At 42.2% G+C, this 24,608-nt stretch overlaps 1 protein-coding gene across 10 annotated transcripts in view; it reads right to left on the bottom strand.

Moving 5' to 3' along the window:
- The window catches only part of BCOR (BCL6 corepressor), a 70,130-nt gene that overhangs the window by 18,851 nt on the left and 26,671 nt on the right, over positions 1-24,608 (bottom strand). For 5 of the 10 annotated variants that reach the window (XM_034754375.1, XM_034754383.1, XM_034754376.1 and 2 more), the window contains exons 5-10: positions 24,153-24,206; positions 23,568-23,751; positions 13,310-13,591; positions 12,622-12,975; positions 3,382-3,710; positions 2,526-2,795 (exon numbers count right to left, since the gene is read on the bottom strand). In XM_034754375.1, the coding sequence (XP_034610266.1) occupies positions 2,526-2,795; positions 3,382-3,710; positions 12,622-12,975; positions 13,310-13,591; positions 23,568-23,751; positions 24,153-24,206 (1,473 nt within the window). The remainder of the gene's footprint in view (positions 1-2,525; positions 2,796-3,381; positions 3,711-12,621; positions 12,976-13,309; positions 13,592-23,567; positions 23,752-24,152; positions 24,207-24,608) is intronic. The other 5 variants (XM_034754410.1, XM_034754419.1, XM_034754403.1 and 2 more) reach the window with 5 other exon arrangements.

The following is a 24,608-nucleotide window of genomic DNA, read 5'->3' as shown; positions in this document are numbered from 1 at the left end:
AATTTCTCTAGATGAAGCTAAACTCCCATTTTCCAATGATTCTCTCCTACTGTTTCACTAGATACAAAGAGCAAATACAGTTAGAAGCAACATAAGGATAATGGGGTTCTTAGACCTATGCTATGCATCATTCAACTACATGTCTACTGAAGGCTCCCTGCATGCACATATAATTTATTTCAGCAAAGGCAGCCCCAGAGCAAGGACTACAATAGAAGAACCTGGTCCTAGGTGGAGAGGAAGCTGGAAAGGGCCTCATTGTCTTGCTTTGTACAGAGCTCTGCAAATCACAGAGCTAGTCCTGCCTAGAGAGACAGATGAAGTGTCTTTTAAATTTATATTTGGAGTTATTTGCTCGTGACTCACAGAATGCAACACCGAGCTCTCTCAGTATACTTGGATATATGCTCTCTAGATCAGGGGTGGACAAACTACGGCCTGCAGGCCGGATCCTGCCCACCAGCCGTTTTAATCTGGTCCTCAAGCTCCAGCTGGGGAGCGGGGCCTTGGGCTTGCCCCCCTCCGGTGCTCCACGCGGCTTCCAGAAGCAGCAGCACATCCCCCCTCTGGCTGCTACGCGTAGGGGCAGCTAGGGGGCTCTGCTCCGCAAGCTACCCCCGCCCCAAGCGCCGTTCCCGCAGCTCCCATTGGCCGGGAACTGTGGCCAATGGGAGCTGCAGGGACAGTGCCTGCAGATGGGGCAGCGCACAGCAGAGCCGTCGGGCCTCACCTCTGAGTAGCAGCCGGGGTGTGTGTGTGTGGGGGGGGGGGGGAGTGGAATGAGATGACGCTGCTTCCGAGAGCCACTTGAGATAAGTGCTGCCCAGACCTTGTTTACCTTACTATGTGAGAGAGTTTTAGGCCCTGATTCTACCCAGACTTATGCATGTGCTTAACCTTATGCACTGTGTGTAGTCCCATTGGCATCAATGAGACTACTCGGAGTGCACATGAGCATCACACAGCAGTCTGACATGGAAACTGTGGGTCAGATTCTCAGCTACTGTGAAGGAGCAAGAGGGAGAAAGACTCTGGAGCACTAAAAAGAAACCCTGCGTTTAAATTTCAGGTCCCATGAGAACAGAAATAATGCAAATTATAAAGATTCCCACAGCAACTGCATAATAATATAACTCCTAGCTAAAGTGAGACAACCCAGAACTAGAATATGTGTTTGTCTAGGCCAGGGGTTCTCAAACTGGGGGTTGGGACCCCTCAGAGGGTCACGAGGTTATTACATGGGGGGTTCTGAACTATCAGCCCCCACCCCAGACCCCGCTTTCCATCCAGCATTTATAATGGTGTTAAATATATTTAAAAGGTTTTTTAATTTATGGGGGGGGGGGGTTGCATTCGCAGGCTTGCTACATGAAAGATGTCATCAGTACAAAAGTTTGAGAATCACTGGTCTAGGCTAAACAAAAGATTTTCCAGACTAAATTCAGCCTTCCAAAGTTGGAACAGCTTCTGCCTAAATTGGGGTTCCAAACAAGACAAAATCTTTATGGGCTGGAGCAAATCTTTCAAGCTGGACAGGCCTCTGCCGAAACCTGACCTCCAGGCTGACTCAATCTTCAAAACTGGAGCAGGCCTCTGTCTAATCCAAGCTCCCAGGCCTAACTGCCTCTTTCAAAGCTAGGGCAAGTTTTATAGCTCCTTATCCCTGCTCTGACTAAATACCATCAAAATCAGTAATCACACTCACGATGAACCACTTTTGTCACAGCAATACTTCTTAGGATTGGGACCATAATATGATATTACAAAATATCCCCTCCCTCAATAAATAAAACCATGTTTCTGAGACAGCAGAGCTGGTGGATTCAGCAACTACTGATTTTTGTAGAAGCCAGGTCTGTTTGTTTAGAGCAGTATTAATGCTGAGAAGCGTCAAAATATTTAGAACACTTTCTGCAATATATCCAAACACGCAAGTGGACACACCAAACATTACGTTCAGGCTCAAATATCAAAACTGTCCATTTTCTTTTGTAAATTACATGTCCTTAATATTAAAGGAAAGCAAAACCAGAGCTCATTAAAGCTCTCCGTACACCACATGGAACATTAATTTGTGATTTTATACAGTGTCAGACAATATAGTGGTGGGGTTTCAACCCCTTATAAAACCTCCCTAGGTAGGAGTCCAGTTCTCAAGACACTGCACGCCCTCCACTCCCAACAGCTATAACCAGAGTTCAGGGTGCACAGCACCAAAGATTTAGGCCGGTATTGAACACACTATAAACCAAGAGAGTTATCAAGTTTTTGCTCCTCACCATCACTGTAAACATTCAAATTAAATGATGCTTTAATGAAAAACAATAAAAAAAAAAAACCAAAGACAAGAAATGCATAAACTACAAATCTGTTTGTAGCTACCTCATCAGTGCACCAGGATTACATAAACTAGAATTACAAAGTGACTTTAATCCTGGGTACAAATAAGATTTTTTTTTTTATGATTATTAAAGAAAGCAAACAGCTCCCGCATCTCAATTCAGAATATTTAAAGGGATTCTTGCCTCATATCCCAGACGAGCTGCCCTTTGCAGAAGAGTTTCGCCAGCATTCTTATTGACAATAAGTCTTCGTGCTTCAGGCGGCATGGGACGACTTGGGGTGGTCTCCTGAGGGGTGCTTGCAATCTGCAACTGCGAGGGCTGAGAGACAGGTAATAATGAGGAAGTCTGCTGCAGGCGATCATACAGCTTCTGCTCATATGATTTGGCTGGTGAAGAGTCACAGTCTGAAGTAGGCTCTGGTCGCTTTCTGAATCTTCTTGTTACTGTGACCTGTCAAAATCATTATTGGATTTTTTCTCCCCCCTTTTTAACAATACACTGATGGGAATATATTTTGCCACTTAAGAATTACATTTCTGTTCTCATTACAAAAATCTACTACTGTTACTAAATTTACAACTCCTCAGTCTTTATGTCCGCACTAGGCTTTATCACAGATAGACTAAGAGAACAAATTCAAAATATGCAAATAGTAAAAAGGGGAGGAGATTGAATAAAATTACAGTCCACCTTCGCTAGAAAATCCTTCATAATAATGACCCTTTGGCTATAACAACCCCGATGCCTAGATCCCACCTTGACCCCCACCGCTGTGGCAAGGGCTGACAGCATAGCTGGAGGAGCTGTCAGCCCCAGGGCTGGAGGAGCTGTCAGCTGCCCTCCTGCCCCGGAGGCAGGACTCTTTCACTATAACCAGCCCCTAGCTCTAATGAACAAATGGTTTGGATCCCAATGGGTTCATTACAGCGAGGGTGTCCTGTATTGCTACATAGCACAATAACGTGTTAGCTTGAGTGGCCTGGCTCTGCTGTACACTCTGTGAGGTTAGTGGATGATTAAATCTAAATAAAGATACCTTATCTTCAACATTTTCAATATCTGTGGCGTCATCCCCTGTCAGGGATGACCTCCTTCTCCTCTCCTGTAGTGCCAAGTGTTTTGTTTTACACTGACGTTTCCCTGATGGCTTCTCACACTCAGAATATCTCTGCAGCAGGGATGTAGCTTGGAAATCCTCCTCTTCATCTGTGCACAGCACATCTGTATTCCGGTTCTCTTTAATTTTCTGCTGTTTGGCAGCCAACCTCGAGGCTGGAGTACAGCTTGGCTGAGTCTGCCTTTTGCTGTTTGCATTGGTGGATGAAAGGCTCTTCGCAGGCGGAGAGACCATGAATAGAGGCAATCCTAAATGGGAGGAAAGGCATTACATGTTGCATGGGGTGTTGAGAAAATGCATTGTTAACACTTAACACTAACTCCTTTCCTGTTTAGGAGATTCACCAATTACATTTTCAAGTCATTAATATTTTAAATGTTCTACATTCAAAATGTAAATATGTGAACTCACAAGTTGCTAAATTTAAAGTAGTTGTAATTGTCTGATAAAACTACTACAGGAAATTCTTTATTACTATTGTGCCTAGATACTGCAGAGGCCTATCAGTGCACTGATACGCAACCTACACACTGGAACCCCTCGCCTCAGTAGGCAAAACAAGGAGCAGAAAGTCTCAACTGTGAATTTCCTGGTTTGGTGGGTGTAAATGACAAAATTAGTTTCCTTACCTGTAATTGTCTTATGTGAATGGGAACTCACCTTCCTCCTCAGGCTGGGAACTGCTGGTTTTTTCTGCCTTTTCCAAGTTTAAGTGGCAGGCAAGAGGTATATGGGGAGGGGAAGATATTCTGTGTTCTAGGTAAAGAATATAAGAATGGCCATACTTGGTCAGACCAGTGGTCCATCTAGCCCAGTAGCCTGTCTTCTGACAGTGGCCAATACCAGATGCTTCAAAGGGAATGAACAGAACAATTATCAAGTGATCCATCCCATCATTTAGTCCAAGCATCTGGCAGTCAGAGAGGGTCACTGGAGGAGAGCATTGAGGGAAGACTCAGAGGACTCTATCCTCAAAGACAAAGGATGGAGAAAGTAGCAGGTCAATTTCTTAGTGCTTTCCAAATAATTCTGAAATAGGCTTGCTGTGACTTTCTGCCTACAAAGTAGATGGATTCCTAGTGGAGTGAGCAACTATATCTTCAAGACTACTTTAATTAGATGCCTTATAAAACTGGAGGATGAATTAAATAAACTATCTACATACAAAATATTTTGATGCTTTATACCCCTTCTACATTTCCCAGAGCACTGGGCTTCCTCCAGGGTTTAGTTCTACAGAAGTAGAATTTCACAACCCTGACCACATGTAAAGTGTGCAGTTTTCCTAGGATGCAAGGGGGTCTAGGATAAAGTGAGGGCAAAGAACATGATAATTTTAAAAGGAATTCAGATTTCTATTTAAGAAACAGAATTGGGGCTGACTTCTGAACCACCTTCTTTGGAAAAAAATTAAAGCAAAGCTGTCTGATGAAAGGGGACAAAAGTTTCCCATCCTGATAGCTACAAAGAAGGGAAACTTCAGTCAGATTATATTGAACCGCTTTCTGAGTCACTGGGGAAAGTGAGAGAGATTGCAGTTCTTCTTCCTAGATCCACAGGTTGTAAGACCAGAAATGACCATTGTGATCATCTAGTCTGACCAATTGTATAGCACCAGACAGAGAACTTCCCCCAAATAATCCCTACAGCATCTTTTTTAGAAAAAGATCAAATCTTGATTTTAAAATTGTCCGTGATGGAGAAGCCACCACAGCCCTTGGAAAATTGTTCCAATGGTTAATTGCTCTCATGGTTAAAATTTTACACCTTATTTTCAGTCTGAATTTGCCTAGCTTCAACTTCCAGCCATTGGATTGTGTTATAACTTTCTCTGCTAGACTCAAGAGCCCATTATTAAATGTTTGTTCCCCATGCAGGTACTTGCAGACTGTAATCAAGTCACCCCATAACTTTCTCTTCAATAAACTAAATAGATTGAGCTCTGAGTCTCTCACAATAAGGCACGTTTTCTAATCCTTTAATCATTCTTGTGGCTCTTCTCTGAACCCTCTCCAATTTATCAGCATCCTTCTTGAACTGTGAACACCAGAACTGGACACAGTATTCCAGCAGTGGTCACACCAGTACCAAATACAGAGATAAAATAACCCCTCTACTTCTACCCAAGATCTCTGCTTATGCATTCCAGGACTGCATTAGCTCTTTTGGCCATAGCATCACACTGGAGCTCATGTTCAGCTGTATCTCCCATGACCCCCAAATCTTTTTCCAGAGTCACTGCTTCCCAGGATAGAGTCCCCCATCCTGTAAGTATGGCCTGTGTTCTTTGTTCCTAGATACATTTATCCATATTAAAAACACATAGTGTTTGCCTGCACCCAGTTTGCCACGTGATCCAGACTATTCTGAATCAGCCACCTGTCTGCTTCATTATTTACCCCTTCCCCAATTTTGGGGTCATCTACAAACATTATCAGTGAAGATTTTATATTTTCTTCTGAGCCATTGATAAAAACATTAAATAGCATAGGGCCTAAAACCGATCCCTGAAGGTCCCCACTGGAAACAGATCCACTGGATGATGATTAGGCCCCTACCAAATTCATGGCCATGAAAAACCCGTCATGGACAGTGAAATCTGGCCTCCCCCCATGAAATCTGGTCTTGTGTGCTTTTACCCTATACTATACAGATTTCACAGGGGAGACCAACATTTCTCAAACTGGGCATCCTAACCCAAAAGGGAGTTGCGGGGGGAGGCGGGGGGGGTCGCAAGGTTATTTTAGGGGGGTTGTGGTGTTGCCACCCTTACTTCTGTGCTGCCTTCAGAGCTGGGTGGCCGGAGAGTGGCGGCTGCTGACTGAAGCCCCAGCTCTACAGGCAGCAGCACAGAATTAAGGGTGGCAATACCATACCATGCCATGCCATCCTTACTCTGCGCTGCTGCTGGTGGCAGCTTGGCCTTCAGAGCTGGGCTGCCGGCCAGCAGACGCCACTCTCCAGCTCAGAAAGCAGCGCCACCGTCGTCAGCAGCGCAGAAGTAAGGGTAGCAGTACCGCAAAGCCCCCACCACCACAGCTCCTTTTTGGATCAAGCTCCCTACAATTACAACACTGTGAAATTTCAGATTTAAATAGCTGAAATCATGAAATTTACGACTGTTAAATTCTATGACCGTGAAACTGACCAAAATGGACTGTGAATTTGGTAGGGCCCTAATGATGATTCCCCATTTACAGTTACGTTTTGAGACCTATCAGCTAGCCAGTTTTTAACCCATGTATGCCATGTTAATTTTATATTGTTCTGGGATATTTTTCTAATCAAAATGTCATGCGGTATCAAGTCAAACGCCTTACAGAAGGCTAAGTCCATTGCATCAACACTAATACCTTTATTAACCAACCTTGTAACCGCATCTAAAAAAGATATCCTGTCAAACTAACAATGTGTTTTGAATAAACCTATGTTGATTAGCATTAATTACATTGCTCTTGTTTAGTTCTCTATTAAAACAAATCTTGTATCAGCCCCTCCATTATGCTGTCCGGGTTCAATGTTAGGCTGATAAGCCTATAATTACTGGGTCATCCGATGACTGAGGCTCCATTGTTCCAAAGTAGGGTGACCAGGTAGTAAGTGTGAAAAATCGGGACGGGGTGGGGGGGTGATAGGAGCCTATGTAAGAAAAATCCCCAAATATCTGGACTGTCCCTATAAAATCGGGACATCTGGTCACCCTATTCCCAAGGACCTCAAATCAGGGCTCTCTGAAGTGATGATGCTTTCAGAAAAGAAAATGTGGATAAAGCAAGCTGGAACTAGAATAGAGCGGACACGTGGCACCCAGGACAGAGACCTGCACTTCAATCTAGAGTCTCAGGAGAGCCATCTAGTAGGATGCCCAGAATCTCTTTTGGGATTTGTCTTCCTTCAGTTGCCCATGTAAGCTCAATTTGCACTGGGCTTTCTGGATTTGAGAAAAGTCAACCATTTACTCTCAAGAGCTATGTTCTAGGAGAAGTGTGTCAAACATCTGGCTCACCTGATGTGCTTATTGGCCCATAGGATACAAAAATCTATGCTTTAAAAAAAAAATTTAAAAAAATTCAAAGTTTCTATGTTTCCTGGCTATGAAAACCTTCCAAACATGAACAGCACATAACCGATGTGGTGTTGTCTTCCTGAATGTGCAGACAGCCTGAAACAGTAACTGAGGTGCAAACTCTCCTTCCCCTAAATAGTCTCATTGGTGTAACATGAGTAAAGCCCAATAACATCCTTCAGAGTCATCATTAACTATTTAACCACCAGTTGTTTTAATGGGGGTGAGAATAAAACTGAATGGGGATATAGTGGGAAGATGGTGGAATTAAGAGTTGCTGCAGATAAAGAAATAGAGAAGACTCTCAGAGATGGGGAAGAGGGAGAGAAACACAGAAAGGGAGGACGGGAAAGGAAAAGAGACAGAGGCTGAAAAAGCAGTGGTCCCAAAGAACAGAAGGTCTTCCCTCTGAGTGATGCTAAATGCAACAATAAGGTGCTGATCAAATAAAGTATAGTTAGTACATAAAGACTAGGTTCTACTCTTTAACTTTTCACAAAACCTCCTACTGATAATCACTGAACTCCTAAATCTATACATCAGCACATGAACTATTACAAGTTGTACGAGTTAAAGGGCCTTGGTGAATAAGGTCACAAGAGATGGGCAGTATCCACAGCAGACATGCACATCAGTCTGGGAAATATAGGGCCACCAAAGGGTGATCAATCCTCCATCTTGTCTGATCTTTCTGGCTACTCTGAATTTGAGGGGAAAAAGTGGACAGGAATATCCTCAGACACCCAGACAAGGGAACCCTATGTTGGCGCCAATGCTGGGAGCAGAATTTGGTTCTCTTTTTAGTGGACTGAGTTGCAAATGGGTCTGCTTGTGGAAGGAACCACCTCTGTGTAAACTGACTGAATGGTCATTGGTTTAGCATTCATCTTAGAACTGCTGAGCCAGGCAGACTATTGGACTTGCTGTGGATGTACATGACTGAGGGGCAGATGCTGGTATTCCAGATACAGAAGAATCCTTCTGCTCTCTCTATTCTGGCTTTTGTTTTTTGTCTTGCCTAGGTGGCAGTGATATACCATAGTGGTTCTGTGGTTATCCTCCATATGAGTGGCTGCAATTCCCAGAGGGACTCTTGGGACAAGGTCTATTTCATTCCTCACTGCCCACAACTCCAGGAGGCTAACGCTGTGCTGGGATTCCTGGGAAGACCACTTGCTCTCAGCCACATGAGGACCCATCTGCACTCCCTATCCTGAGAAGCCAGCATTGGTCATCATGCAGATTGCTCATAGCTCTGGCACAGGTCTATGTGGAGTGGACACCATCATTAAAAGGGACTCGTGCCTGGAGGGACTGTCAATAGACAGTCCATATCCTAAGTCTGCAAGCTCCAGTGCCTGATCAGGAAGGGGGAATTGCCCCATGGGCCACCTGGTGCCAACCAGCTGAGAGTACTGGTGTGCTGTTGACTGGAAGGCACTGGGGAATTGCTTGATGTGGGGTAAAATTTGGTCAAATTTCTCCTCTGGCAAAACCATGAGGCCCAGGTTGATTTTGAACAGGGCTCCCAAATGCATGAGTCTTGAGATCGGACAAGGGAGCTCTTCTGGTCACTCTCTATCAGTCTAAGAGGTTCCAGGACCAAATTTGGCAAGCATATTGTCACTTAATATGACTGAGTAGTCACCAGTAGGTTGTGCATGTAGTGGCAGATCTAGATGCCCCTGTTGTCTCAGTCCAGGTCCCTAGATGGCCATCACCATTACAAATCCCCAAAGAGAGGATGACATGTCCAAGGGCACTGCCTGGAGCTGATAATGTTTGTTCCCAATTGCAATTGCCCCAGCACTGCAACATATAGAAGCCACTGGGTCACAGGGACATAGAAGATAAACTTGCTTGAGATCTATGAACCATGAGAAAAGTTGGGGGACTATTGGATCAGAAGAGCTAAGGCCAACTTCCTCCTCATGCAACTTCTGTACATGGAGAGGCCTATCTAGATAACGATGGGGAAGAATTTCCAAGCCCTGGTAAATGGAGAAAAACAAATCAAAGAATTTACAGTTCAGTGGGGATAGAAGTAGCAGTTGCAGCAAAATGACTTGAAAGCCCTTAAGTGTCTCTCGAGAATGGGTGGGCCGGGCATAATTTAAATCAGGTCTAAGGTGCTATTAAGGGCTTATTCTTGTTTCACATTGTCAAAGGGTGCCAGGATGCCTCTGGAAATAGCATTGGCATCTAAAACCACATATTTCTTCGAGCCAACACGTTAAAGAGAAGAGAAGATCTGGCAATATCATAACAGACATTGCAAAGGAAAGCTAGCATCAACATTACAGAATCCAGCTGTCTGGCCTCCCTTCTTTTGAGTTCTACAAGACGACTTCTTCTGAGAGTACAAGAAGGAGCAGAAGATGGACAGGTCTGTCTGAGCCAGTGCCAGACACACCATGGTAGCTTGCAAAGTAATAGAGAAGAGGCTTTGACTCTAAGACAGCTGTCCATCTTCAAGTCCACCAAAACTTGCCCCATCGATTTACCATCAAGATCTTTCTCTTTCCCCCCTGCAAACAATCCTGACTGAGACGAAGGATGGACAGGAGGTCCCTTCCAATCCTGATATTCTATGAATTGTAGTTCTATAATCTTTGGGACAATTTGGTAACTTTATCCAATTGGACTGGATACCATTTTAGAGACCTTATTGACTGGACTTCCCACCTGGCCTCAGCAATTCTCAAGAGATTCTGGTATGGGGCAAATGGAGCGGCTTTTCCTATGCCTCATCTTGACGGGGGGGTCCTGACTGAGGGTTGGTTGAGTTGCAGGTTTGGCTATCTTGAGGGTGAAATGTATCAAATCAACCAAGTCTGTTAGTGAACACGCAACCTGGGACATCCGATTCAGAGTGCTCAGAGCAGGTGGGAAGCTCCTCTTTAGCCTCAAAGAACTGGGGCAAATATTAGAGCTTGTCTACATTTAAAACACTGCAGCAACGCTGCAGCACTTCTGTGAAGACTCTACCAATGACAATGGGAGGGATTCTCCCATCAGCATAAGTAATCCGCCTCCTGAGAGGCACTAAGTAGCTGGGTCAATGGCAGAATTCTCCCGTCGACATAGCACTGTCTACACTGGAGGTTAGGCCAGTCTAACTACGTCACTCAGGGATATGAAAAATCCAACCCCCTGAGCAACATAATTATATCGGCCTAATTTCCTCATGTAAACCAGGTCTTAGTTACATCTAGGGAGTCCTCAGAAAAAACAGACTAAATTTGCTTTGGGGAGGGTGGGGGGAGAAGGAGACTGCTTACAGTCTTTGATCTGCAAATCCTGAAAGGGAGAAGAAGGAGAGCCTCATCCTCTCTTTCTGAGAGTGGGATGGAGGGAGAAGGAAGAGCTATCTGAGAAGATGTGGAGTCTCTGTGAGCAGAAACAGCCACATGGTTTGGGTTTGCAGGATACCAGTCAAGACAGCACAAAGAATGTTGAGGATATCTGAGTGCAGCTGAGATTTTAAGTTGCTTAGGTTTGTGGGAGCGATACCTCCTCAAGTGACTGAGGTAACTAATCACTTGAGGTTTGAGAGCTGGGGAAGGGGAGAGAGAAGACAGAAATGATGCATGCGGGTGAATGGTGGGAGGGAGGGGAAGCAAAACAGGGAAATGTAAAAACAGGGACAGGAGTGCGGTCACAGGGTCAAAAGAAGGGAACCTAATGGGGACACCGAGCAGAGAACCCCGGACAGCGCCCACTGCTCCTCAAAGTCGTCAAGGGAGCCAGTGGACGCCGCCCAGAGGAACTCTGCCCGGATACGTGAATGGACAGAGGATCGGAAACAGGCCCCACAGTCACAGGAACCTCCATCGGCCAACCTCCTCTCCCTGGTTTTATAGATGGCCTGTTTAGCCAGGGCCAAGAGGAAGTTGACCCCCAGACTGGAGTAAGTGGGGAGACAGTCCTGCTTAGGAGAAGCCCCGGTTGTGGGAGAAGACTGCCAGCATGTAGAGCTGAATATAGGAACAGGAGCCTTTGATGCTGCTGGATGGGCCTTGCTCAGCTATTGAAGCAGTTGTGGGGGTGTTAAGGAATCATACTGCTAGTCAAGGGGAATCCCTAGATTCACTCAACCCCCCAGCCCCTCCACACAACCTCCCGGGAACCCTCTGAGGGCAGGTCTACACTTAAAATGCTTCAGTGATACAGTGAGGCGCTTCAGTGAAGAGCTTCTCCTGCCGGAGTACTTAATCCGCCTCGCTAGAGGCCGGTAGCTATGTCGACAGGAAAAGCCCCCCCCCACCCCCCATCAACATAGCACTGTCTACACAGGGGTGAGGTCGATTTAACTGCATCACTCGGGGTGTGGATTTTTCACACCGAGTGACGTAGTTATACCGATGTAAGTTTACAGCATAGACCTGGCCTGAGATGGAGAGAGAGAGAGAACCTGGCAAAATATCCTGAAGAACAGAGCCCTCAGTGAGTCACTGAGGAAAGCTCTGCGCATGCGCATGGGAGAACACTGGGGAGCAACCACAGGGCAGTTCATCAGGCGTGTCTGTAGAGAAAGCAGACAGGCAGACTGCACTACGGGAAAAATCAGGGGTAACCTCTTGACTGCCTCTAAGCCTTTGAGAAAGCAGAAAAACTCAGCAGTTCTTAACCTGATGGAACAGCAAATTCCCATGATAGAGAATCAAAGTCTTCATGCTACTCATACTGGACTTCTTGTTTGTTTTTAATTATACCCAAAAGGCACTAATCCAGTTAGCTATACATGCAGTAAGTATTTTTACATGGACTAACAACCTGAGTTTTCTTTTCTAAAATCAGAACTATTCATGAATTATAAGAATGCCAAAACATCTGCAGACACAAATCTTCAATTGTAAAGTCATTTAAACCACAATTTAAAAACAAAAACAAACAAAAACCACATACACACCCATCTGACAAATTTTAGCTAGTGATTTTTTTTTTTTTTTTTTTTTTTTAAATAGTGGAGCTGTAAGTCCTTATACATGTGGACTTCTATAAAAACTGCTGACAATTCCTTAACAGTGGTGGCAGCATGCATCACTACTAATGCTATGCCAGCTGATGTTTCCCTAGTAGTCTCTGCATACCTTGTTCATTGTCACTTGTTTTGAGGGACTCTTCAGACCAACTTCTATTGCTTTTGACCTCTGACCTTTTCCTGGTGTGCCTTTCTTCTGTGCAGTCTTTGACCTTTGCAGTGGCCTCTGGGTGAACAGCCTCAGCTAAATCTTTCCTGCTTTGCCGGCCCAACTTGCCGGACGGGGATCTCTCTGGTGACACCTGCTGCTCCCATAGTTCCCTAAGATGCTGCAGGTGACGCTGCTTTTTGGGATGGAGCCCTGTTAATTCAATGCACACCTTCAGGTTGGTCACCTCATTACAATTGGGCTCTTCTAAGTGGTTAGAGGAATTGTTTGTCATTTCCCTCTCAGGCCAGTCATCTAATGGAAAAATAACTAAAAATTAATCAAAAAGCCCCCTCAACTTAAAACAAAAGCTACATTTCACTTGCGGGGCATATAGTCTCAGCTTTACCACCACACTATGCATTTTAAAAGGTTTGGTCATTAAGGGTCACATGCACTAGGGTCATTTGCATTGCTATGGCTACCGTGCCCAATGACTAGTGCTTTACCCTCAGATACCAAGATATGATTTTAAGTGAAATGACAGTGCTCAGACTGGTAACTATCCAGTTATAAATGGAGACATTAATTCATAGGGATACTCCTTTCACAAGAAATTCTTTAAGGGACACCAAAGCAATGGAGTTACCTTTGGAGCTCCTCCTCTTTTTTGCCTTCGACACAGCTTCATCCTGCAGTTCATCCACAAAGTTTTCGTTTTGGCTGCCCTCGTTCTGTACTCTCTCGCCAGAGTGTTTACGCTTTCTATCCAGACGTGGGCATGGATGCTGGCTGATATCTTCTGTTGACTGGTCCCCTATATTTTCATAGAGAGGATGTCTCTCCAGATAATATTTCTCAGTTGCAGGGTCTCTTTCCTCTGAGGTTTCAAGAAAATGATCTTGGTTGTTTTCTGCACTATTAAAGTCACCTAAAAATAATTAAAAAACAAAACAAAATAAAAAAGTCTATTGTGAAATAACTCATTTCTGATCTCTTCAATGTCTATCTCCTAGCAATAGAGCCTTATGATTTCTGAGCCAAACAAGAAATAGTTCACTTTAGATCTAATTTTGCTACAGCCAGCTGTAAAACAGCAACTTTCCCAGCAGTGAAGTTGAAAACCAAGCACGTATTCAAATTTTTGGCCTTCAATTTTTAGCCAGCATCCAACCAGGCACTTCACCATACAAGTAGCCATAGAAATGCCATGGTATACTTACCTTTCTCTTTAATTCAGGGTTTTTCCATGACTTTAAAGAATCACCTTTAGATATCAAAAGCACATACTCTTTCAAAAGAGTAACCTTAAAAATCAGATAGCAATGCAAGCTTCATTTCTGCAATGGCTTTTATAAAATTAATTTCAGCAGCTCTGATACTTTAAGTCAATGCAAGACTAATCATGCCAAACTGCAGAGCCTGATTACAAGAATTCAACCCCGCTACTGTGTGTCCTTGGATATACAAATGGGAAACAGAAGCGAATGCACATTCTAGCACTCACTCTTTGATAGGAAAAACACTTCAAGAATAGCTGTGAAACGATAAAATGCTACCTGAATTTATTTTAAGGTTATATGCAGCCCTGTATACCTGTAATAATCTCCCCGTCACCATATAGCAAGTTCCTTCATAAAAATCAAGCATTCACTTATTCCATGAAGCTTTCCAGCTACAGTGACCATATAAGCCTTGAAAAATTTACCTGCCACTACTTGAGTAAGATTACTAGCCAAGGAGAAAAACGCCTGTGCTACCATGCCCCTCCAAACTTAAGAACCCTGATTCAGGATCAGCTTAAGTGCATGCTTAACGTCAATGGGACTTAAGCATTATATAGGGATTCTTTGAATAGAGATTAGTTCTTGAAACAGGCCTAAACAAACAAAATAGGTGCGTACTACTTATTATGCACTATACAGAAGTAACATGTCAATCAACTTTGAATTTTTATACTATATACACACACTTTTATATATTAGACTTTAGGTCTCTCATAAGTCTTACCCTTCTTGGCTCACTCTCTTTTGTTCTCTGATTGTTTACAGTCCATTTCCTCTTTTCTTTCTCTCCCATCTCCCTACATTTCACATCCCTTTTGCTTCCAAATACATTGTCGTCTTTTCCTCAGCCCCTCTATTTTCAGTCTCTCTCCCATTTCTCTCCTCAAAACTACTCTCATGTACACACACACAAAGTCCACTTAGTTTCTAATTTATCCTATCAATCTCTTCTCTTCAACCATATCTGCTCACCCACTACCCTCTTCCTTACACTCACCCTGACCCCATTTACTCATCCCCACCCATCCCATCTACTTATTCATGCTTGCCCTTCTTACACAGGGCTTGCCACATTTTCCAGAAACCCAACTGTCTGTGAACTAGATTAAGGGTCTCCACTCTCCTTTTGGCAATGCCCAGGCAAGAAGCAAAGCCAGGCCCCATTGACTGGGAAAGGCAGAGGGTAAATTGAGCTGGCATGCCACTATTCCATTTGCTAGTACTTCTCCTTGGTGCCTGCCTCCTCTGCTCCTGAATTTAAATTTATTTTTAAATGAACGCTTAGCCCTTTAGTTCCTAGCCCTCATGATTGCAAAGACAACCTTCACAATGTGAATCAGCTATAAACCAACTCAATCATGTCTACCTGAATCTGCAGACCAAATGAAATAATGTGTAGTGCACACTATTTGCTTAAATGGGTAGTGGTTCTGAAGTCTAATGCTGACATTTACATGGTCTTCATTATTTACTATTTTACTGCTGTTTAAGGCACACAAAGGAGGACTATCCTATTATGAAAATTTCAAAGGTATTCTACAAGCAGCATCTCATTGTGCAGGGATAGTCAATTATTTTTTGTCAAGGTCCAAATTTTTTGGTCAAGGTATGGTCAAGGTCCAGACTCCAGAGAAAATAATAAAAAAAAACAACAATGATAATGATAATAAATTAGTAGTAGTAGTAGTAGTAGTAGTAAATAAAAGGATTTCATGGTCCATTCAGTCTGGTGATCTGGATTTGGCCCACGGTCTGCCTATTGACTACCCCGTTATAGTGTGTTGTAAGTGAACCGAGCTTGAGAACGTTCCCCCCCCCCCCCCGAGGAGTTTATGCTGGTTTTCCTACAAGAATGGTAGGAACCTGGACCCTGCTTGTGGCATCATCTTTTGTAGCCTTGAGCTAATAGGTTCCTGACAAAGCCAAGCACCCAAATAGTCTGGCTGTTGGAAGGAAGGGGGGGAAGAGAGCGTGTGTTTCCCCAGCCTCTACCTCAGAGCTCTCTAACTACTACAAGGATGGTATCAAGTCCTTCCTTCCTTAGCCTTTGTCTATGTTCTGCCAAAGCTAAATTGACCTCATGTTTTTCAGTTTTACTGCTGCCCTTCGGGTTTCCTTTAGCAGCAGTGATAGTGAAGCTGCCTCGGTCAGTTTACACTTACTGCAACTTGGAAAAAGCTCTAAGCAGCAGTTAGGGCACTTCAGCTGTCTGCAGGCTCCAGAAAAAACACTGCATAAAAGTTTAAACTCCATTTAGAAGGTTACAAACTCAACCAATAGAAGGACAAGAGGTAAAAGCCGGAAGCACTTTATTTGTCTTATGAAATGTTCATGCCCTGACCATACCTCTCTGTGGCTGTTTGGTATTAAGTGAACCCATTTTTTAGATTGTTCATCTTATACATAACACTGATACGTCTTTTTCTTTTTTTAAAAATACAAAGATTGGAAGAATGGAGCAGCTACCTTAGTTTATTATACGCTTTCTCCAAGAAGTTACTGTCCAAAATCAAAATGCACTTGTAAATATTAGACATCTGCACATCTGGTAACAATGTAATAAGAATATCCAGCCTTGTATAACATCAGCACATCAATATTAATCAGATTTGTTCTGCACAAATTTAAAAGAAGTTGGACCAGCAACATTTTAAGTTATCACTTCAAAAATGTTTCTAAAAACATAAAATAAAATCTGATAAAGTGATCTACACTCTTATCATTTTGTGTTTAACTTCCTGAACAGACAAAGTCAGAGGGAATTTCACCACATTTCCGGTACACCTCTACCCCGATATAACGCTGTCCTCGGGAGCCAAAAAAATCTTACCGCATTATAGGTGAAACCGCATTTTATTGAACTTGCTTTGATCCACCAGAGTGCACAGCCCCCCACCCCACCCCTGGAGCACTGCTTTACCGCGTTATATCCAAATTTGTGTTATCTCGGGCCGCGTTATATCGGGGTAGCGGTGTAGTTACATTTTTTAAGGTGTTCACCCATACCACAAATTATGTACCATCTTTCAGATTGAAAATCACTGTTATGGAACGGTCTCCCTGTTGATAATGCACTTTGGAATGAGAAAGGGGAAGAACACCCTGATTATTTCCTAGAGATCCTTGTAAGGACCTGGAGAAGCAGCAGTCCTTATTGTGACCATCCAGAGACTGCAGATGGGATTTGCAGGGAACAGCCATTTAGCACCCCCTAGTTACTAATGAAACAAAGTTACATCAAATTAATTCAACTCCCTAATTTTTTTTTTCCCCAAGCAGGATCTGACCTAGAAACCCAGAATGCCCCACTATGCCTTGCAAAGGATAGCCCCAAGAATGAAGTGGTGGCAATGTTCAATTTAGTCTCATTATCATTAGTCCTTCATTCACAGAGTTTTTCTGGTGCATTGTTTCTAGAGAGAAGAACAACACAACTACCAATGCCAGTCAATGTGTGTGGCAAATGGCTGATGGGAGTAGTTCCACTCATTCCTGTACTCTCTCTGATTCTACCACACAGGCAGTAGGAAACTCAGTGATGCCTCCATGATGGCAGTGTGACATCCTATTGCTGCCAAGCTAGCAGGCCAGTCCTTTACTGAACCATTTAAAAGATTAGGAACATTAGATGCTCAATGTACATAAAATGTGTGACATTATAATCCGCCTATGCCAATGTTGCAAAGTGAGGGAAGAGATATAGTCAGGCAGAATTGTAAAGTTATTAAAATATTTTGGAAAGCATCTTGACTATACTGTATTTGCAGACTACCAAAAATACACTTTTCTACAAATGTATAAGTGAATGACAAATCCACAGGACAAACCAGAAACAGAAGTCTGAGCTGTCAGATGGCCCATAGTTTGGCACTGTCTTCTCAGGCATGTACTCTGCATCAAAGCATTATCGCTATGAGGTCTAGTTATGTCAAATGCCAAGAGGTTGCTGGTTTTTGTTTTTTGCTCATAAAAACTATAGTAGTTTCACAGAACACAACTCTATTCATATTTTACCACCAGATTCCACTCTGTCCTGAATCTGGTTTGGAAAGCCATCTGGATCAAAGACACAGGACTCCCAAAATCCAGGTATGAATATCAAACAGAAGTGCACTAGCACAAGGACAGTCTCCCCTCTTTGGGCCCATACGCAGAGTTTGGTCTTTCTCAGGCACTCACGCCTCCTCTGTACCCTTTACTCCATTAAGAAAGCAAACAGCAAAACACACTTAGGAGATTTCAAATCATCACTATTCAAATAATAAGCAGCAGAAAGAGACTGATGGAATAGTAAATGCTAGTTTTCATATCAACACATTACATAAGAAAGTTCACTCTAAAACAGCAAATGCTGCTACAGTGAAGGGCAACACGTTCCTGACATCATTTGCTAACCTCAGTCCAGCCATACTAACTCAGCAACAAAAGCCACCTTTTACTATCCTGTAAAACTGGAAAGAATGACCACTCTACACGTATTGTTTTCTACTTGAAGCAGTATCCCCAGTGCACTGGTCACATTTTGTGAGGAAGAAATTATTAAAAACTTTTCATTTTCTCCATCTTCCTTTTCCTGCCAGCACAAATACTGTTTAACAACACATCTCCCATACAATATGAACAGGAAACACATACCTTGGTTTTTAAACTGCAGTTATTTCTTTATAGATAAAGTGGCAACTAGAACCAGCTTTTCCTCTCCTCTTCAGTGACTTGTCATTGCAGGCATTTAAGTAAGATGCCTTTTAGTCCTCATCCCAACTCTTCACAGGACACTTTATCTGAACATGAACTAGCATTCATCACCAAGATCACAACAAAAATAGAACAATTCAGCAAAGCCACTTGTCAGGATAAAGCAAGCAGTGTTCTGACTATCCCATGGGGGGTAGGGTGTCACTTTTTCCCTCTCTGGATGTCTTCCATCCTTGTTTCCTTCACCTAAATCCATTATATTCAGAATCCTGAGGCTTTTTTGCACCACTGCCAGTCATAGCAAGGTAATTCTGACCAGGCCAAATGACAACAACAGAATGTTTGCTGTTTTGATCTTTCATTACTCAGCATGCGTACAAACAAGAAACTGAAGCATTACCTATGCTGTGTGCTAAGGAACAGACACCTAGCAAAGAGGCTGCAGATCAGTTCTTAACATCTGAATTTTAACCTCCTTGCAAATAAAGGCATTATACTTCTATGCACAGAATTGGAATAATCTCCTCCTCACACCCACATTTCCCAAAATCTCTGGTCTTTAACATACCAGTTTTTATTTTTCTCTATTAAGGATCACAAAGTATTTCTCTACTGTAATATTAGACAAACTGGTAGTTATGCTCCTCTATCAAGACATTCACAGCTTGCAGAATTTATTTACTCTTAAATACTTTTGTATGATTTTAGTACTGCTCAAAAATTGTGGTTATTTACCAACATGCTTGCATCACATGACCTACTCTGAAGTAAATATCTGTATGCTTAAATCACTTGATCACTGAACAATTCTATGATTCACGACACACGCATCCCATAATTTATCGTGTTTGTGCTATGGAAATGCTCCATAGAAGCATTGCCACAGCAACATTTACTAGTCACCTTAGCAACAAAGCAGCTTCACTACTGTTCTCGTATTTCCCACTGAGTCCTAAACAAGATGGAAGAGTATTAAGACACTTACAATTTACCCCTCTATTTAACCAAGTTTGAATCTTTGTACTCTTCTGCAGAGAGAGAGCGCGCGCCTATTCCTAGCAATAGTCTGCATCCTAAACTCTGAAGAAATATTTTAGAAGTCATTAGACAATGTGGACCAGTTTATTAAGTTATCATAAGGTTTTTTGGGAGGGCAAGGCTTTACCCATGTGCCACTTGACTAAATCCCCAAGACAGCCCAGGAAAAAAAAATTGGGGCTGTCAGATGGCTGTACTAATTCTCTTAAAAAAAGTAGTCAGAGTGGCAAAAATATTTATTATACTATTATTATTGCTGTAGGAGGCAAGGGTTATAGAAATACTCTCTGAAACAGCCACTAGATCTTAAGGCAATGATCCTGTATTATGTTCTATGCACAAAGACTACTGAACCCTGCACAGAGCCCCACTGACATGACTGGGGCCTTGCAAGGTCACAGCAGTCAAGCTGCATACCACATGTTACAGGATCAGGCTTTAAATTGTATTTGTTTTTCTTTCAAATGCACGTTAGCCAGCTAAAGGTTCACAGCAGGGTGCAAATTTAACATTTTACCAGAAATTACTGATCAATCAATTAATTTTGTTCATGAATTTCCTGCTAGCATCGGGAAGGTCTACTGCTGTAATATTGGATAGACATTTATGTATAGAACAAAATGTACATCTTTTCAGCATCAAGATCCAACATAGGAGACAGAGCATAAGCTGGGAGAAATTCTGAAATACAGCTGTTTAAAGTTCTATTCAATTTTAACCCTTTCAGTGGAGATCAGGAATTGGAGGAGGGAGTGGGGAAATGGAATGAAAGTATTTACATTTTCTCCTGTGAGCATCCTTGTTGAAAGCCACAGCTGGTAAACTGAGGAGAACACTAGGCAAGGTTTATCACATCTTTGCCAGTTGTTATTCTGTTAGAGAGATGTGTCAGGATTCCCAGCAATTCAAGCTGCACCAGAGCACCAAAAAGACTATGCTAGAGGCATTCAAGAGGTGCAAAATTCATATCCCTGATTTAATCAGCTGCTATACCAAGGAGCAGAAGGTGAAACAGGGCAGTAAAAAGTTTTACTGAGGCCAAGTCTATACTATAGACTTACACCAGTATAACTAAGTCACTCAGGGGTATGAAAAATCCATACCCTTGAGTGACGCAATTATACTGACTTAACCCCTGCTATAGCTCGTGCTATCTTGACAGGATGGCTTCTCCCATCAATATAGCTACCGCCTCTTGCGGAGGTGCATTAACTACACCAATGTAGAAATGCTCACGTCAGCTAGTAACATCTTCACTGAAGCTCTACAACAGTGCAGCTGGGCCACTGCAGCACCTGAAGGGTTCGTCTACACTACAAAAATGATGTTGACTTAAGTTACATTGACGTACAACCACCGCAGTAATTAAATCACTTTTGCATAGCCACATATATTATGCTCCTTGTGTCGGCGGCGCACAATCTCACCAGGAGCGCTTGCACCGATTGTACTATCAGAGTGGGGCACTGTGGGATGGCTTCGGAAAGCGAGCAACAGTCCATGTAGGCAATGCAGCGATGCTGCATCGACCTAACTATGTCAACCTAAGTGCTACACCTCTCACGGAGGTGGAGTTTTTAAGTTGCATACCGAACGAGTTACATCATCAGGAGCAACATTTTAGTGTAGATGCTTACAGAGTTAGGTCGATTCAAGGCATCTTACGTTGACCTAACTCGGCACTGTAGACCAGGACTAAGTGCAGACCTGCTTTGAGAACCGAATTAGTATCTGCAAGTGTAGTCACTGCAAAGCCCATCATGTGCAAGAGAAACTCCTTTACTAAAAGAAAGCTGCATTTTTAAAGGTTGATAGATTTAGCAATTTTAACAAGCCTATAAAACTTCCCATCAACTCATAGCTAATTAATTGCGCACAAGAACATACTCACAAAAAGTCATAATACCCTTCCCACTCCCAACAATTCTTTATTAGTTCCAAATGCATTTCATCCAATGGAGTCTCATGAGCCAGAACACTGCTAAGTTATGGATTTGAGAAAACTGCAAATTGTACCGTTTGGGGTTTGGTTTTATTTTTTGCTATTTTCTGCATCATCAAAAGTGTCATTTTAAGATTACATTATAATAGTGAGGGATAATCCTCAAACAAGTCTGAGCATCTGAAAACAAGTGCATCTGAAGAAACTTTTCTCTCTCCTTCCCTCACCCTCCAGACTATTCCCTGTTTTCTCTCTCAATCAACTTGATCTATTTTTGGCAATAGCCTATTCTTCCCTTCATCCTACCCCTGTGAGCACTTAGGTGACCTGCCCTCCCTCCAACAGTGGCATCCAGGTGGCAGGACCCAGATGCTGCTGCTCTTCCAACACTTTGAAATTTCAGAATGTGTGGGGGATTTAATGGAGGGCATTACAAGTGTGCAGTGCACTCTGTGGTGCGAGTAGTGCTGAGAACTGAAGAAAGCTCTAGCGGTAGCACCCTGTAGAAAGTCTATCATGCTTATGACCAGGCAAGGGATACTGTAGAACGAGGCCTCTTTGCTCTTGGAAACTCACTCAATACCCCTTGAAGGGAACAGAAGGCTGAGGTTCTAGAAGCTAAGCTTGGTTGCCATTTTGATACTCACTGTAGATTAACAATGAAATCTTCACTGTTATTTTGCCAAGCTACTTTTTTGTTCACATATTTTTATTTTAGTGGCCACAGCACCACAGTAACTTGTCTGAGGTGAGGAACTGAGCAGGTGCAGATCATCCCGTCCACCAAAATCATTAAACAAAGACCAGGACAATAACTCACAATTATTAAATTGCTTAGATGACATTTTCTACCAGCCCTACTCCTAAATCCTTGACTATGGAGGGGCACATCAACCCAATAAATTAGACATATACTATAGACCATCCAGTGTTCTACTAACATTTTTCTTGAATTGCAACTTTGAATTTTCTGCAAATATGGAATAAAACAGTGATCAGCTCCTTAATTACTTTGTTACAAGCTGTTGCAAGGAAAACAGTTTGGAGACTGATGGAACTCAGACTACTTGCTATGAATTAGAGCTAATTTTACAAATATCCATTAAAATATTAATATGACTTAGGAAAAAAGTGCTTTGTGCCTTTTGCAATACAGCTCACGGACAGTACTTCCACACACTGTCCCACGCTACTGCAAAGCCTCTTTCCCTTGGCCCAAACAACAATGCATCAGCAACAGACAGTTTCACAGCATGGTGACTGCCCTTGAGGACTTCTGATGGCCTAACACATACATACCCTGCCACAGTAATAAGTGGAGGGGATGAGATAGTTACAAATGCATTTTCAATTTCACAGCTACAGTTTATTTATAAATAAGTAGATGTGGTAGATTATATACTTGACTTCCCCTGCAATCCTTCCATTTTGCCTGCCCCTATATAGTGAAGGAAAGCTACATTATTGGAACTTAACAGTGCCACTCGTTTTTAAACAGAACTTCACAAAGGGAACATGGGAAAGTTCTACTTAAAAAACTAATGGTGCAATAAGACCCTGGGTTTTTAGTTTCAGCTGTTAAGGTACTAGTTCATCTACTGCAAAGTAGATCCGTGTAGGGTGATAACTGCTATGACAATAACCTGCTATTTTCACAGAAGCTACACTGCCAAAAGGTGCAACTTTTCAACAGATATTCATAGATCAAAAAAATATGCATGGAAAACAGCAGAGGTCACAACTCTATATATGAAAATGTGACTGGATGCTGTTATGTAAATTTGTATTCGTTACTGCTGTCACTATTAATCACTCTTATTTACAAAATTCTGTAGTGATAAAAATTCTACTAGTTTCCATGTATTATGTAGTTTTAGGACAAACTGCTATAGTCTACATACATACACATGCACACACACTTCAAAAAGCCATCTTAATGTGCTTACATCTATCATTGTCATTTTGATCAGCAATGGCATCTTCCAGAGTGACAGACTTTGGCTTCTTTTCATTATTTCCTTTCAAGTTTTCCCAGTCTGCCTGGTTGAATCTGCAGACCTCTGAGTCTTTGGTTGCTGTGTGGCCTTCTCTCTCTTTCATCTCCAACTCTGAGAAGCGCATCATTGCACGCTAGAAAGAGAATTGATATGAAAAAAAATCTCACAATAAAAGCTACTCCATTTACCTTACCTTATATGAAAGTATTTCCAAAGAAAAATCTGCTCAAAACCAAGGTTTGAGATATATCTAATATATAAAGTTTAAAATATCTCAGTTGTATAAAAATATTCAAAATTTCTAGTATCTATATGTAAAAATCCACACAATTCTTTCATATATAAAGATATACTGTATATAAACAAAAACATTCTGTTTTGGAGGTATAAGAAACAAAACAAAAACATAAAAACAGAAACTGCACAATGAATAAAGACGACCATGGCCCACAAACTTCCCTTTGTGTATTTGGAAATGAAATTTAACTCAAAGGTTTATGTAAGATTCTAGTAATAAAAATTTGAAGAACTGACCTCACAGTAAGCAGCAGGTAGACATAAAATACTGTCCTCTTGTAATCCTTCCATCTATGTAATTAAAATGGGCACTCAATGGATCATTTAAATAATTTCATCCATTTTTATAAGCATAAACCAATTCTTTTCTTAACAATGCACAACAATTTGGTTTAACTCATCTTTTAATTAAAAGTAAAGTATCTTAAGGAAATTCCTATACAATATCTGTCATCGCTCAACATCAAATTCAATACTGCTTCTATTCCTTTACTACATTCTTGATTGGTGAAAAGGTTGCATAAAAGTTGCATAAAACCCACCAACATACGGCTGCTACTCCTCTCCGTCAAATGTCACGTATGGTATAGTAATCAGAACTTCTGGATACCCTTTGCTATCTTACAGTACTGGCCTACTTGAGAAGCTAAAGCAACCACTAGTCTAACATATCATGCATTCTTCAGCTCCCCT

Source organism: Trachemys scripta, chromosome 1 (genome assembly GCF_013100865.1).
Source record: "Trachemys scripta elegans isolate TJP31775 chromosome 1, CAS_Tse_1.0, whole genome shotgun sequence".
In the NCBI taxonomy this organism is placed as follows: Eukaryota; Metazoa; Chordata; order Testudines; family Emydidae; genus Trachemys; species Trachemys scripta.
Note: the sequence above shows the minus strand (reverse complement) of the source record. Positions and strands in the feature narration are given on the sequence as shown.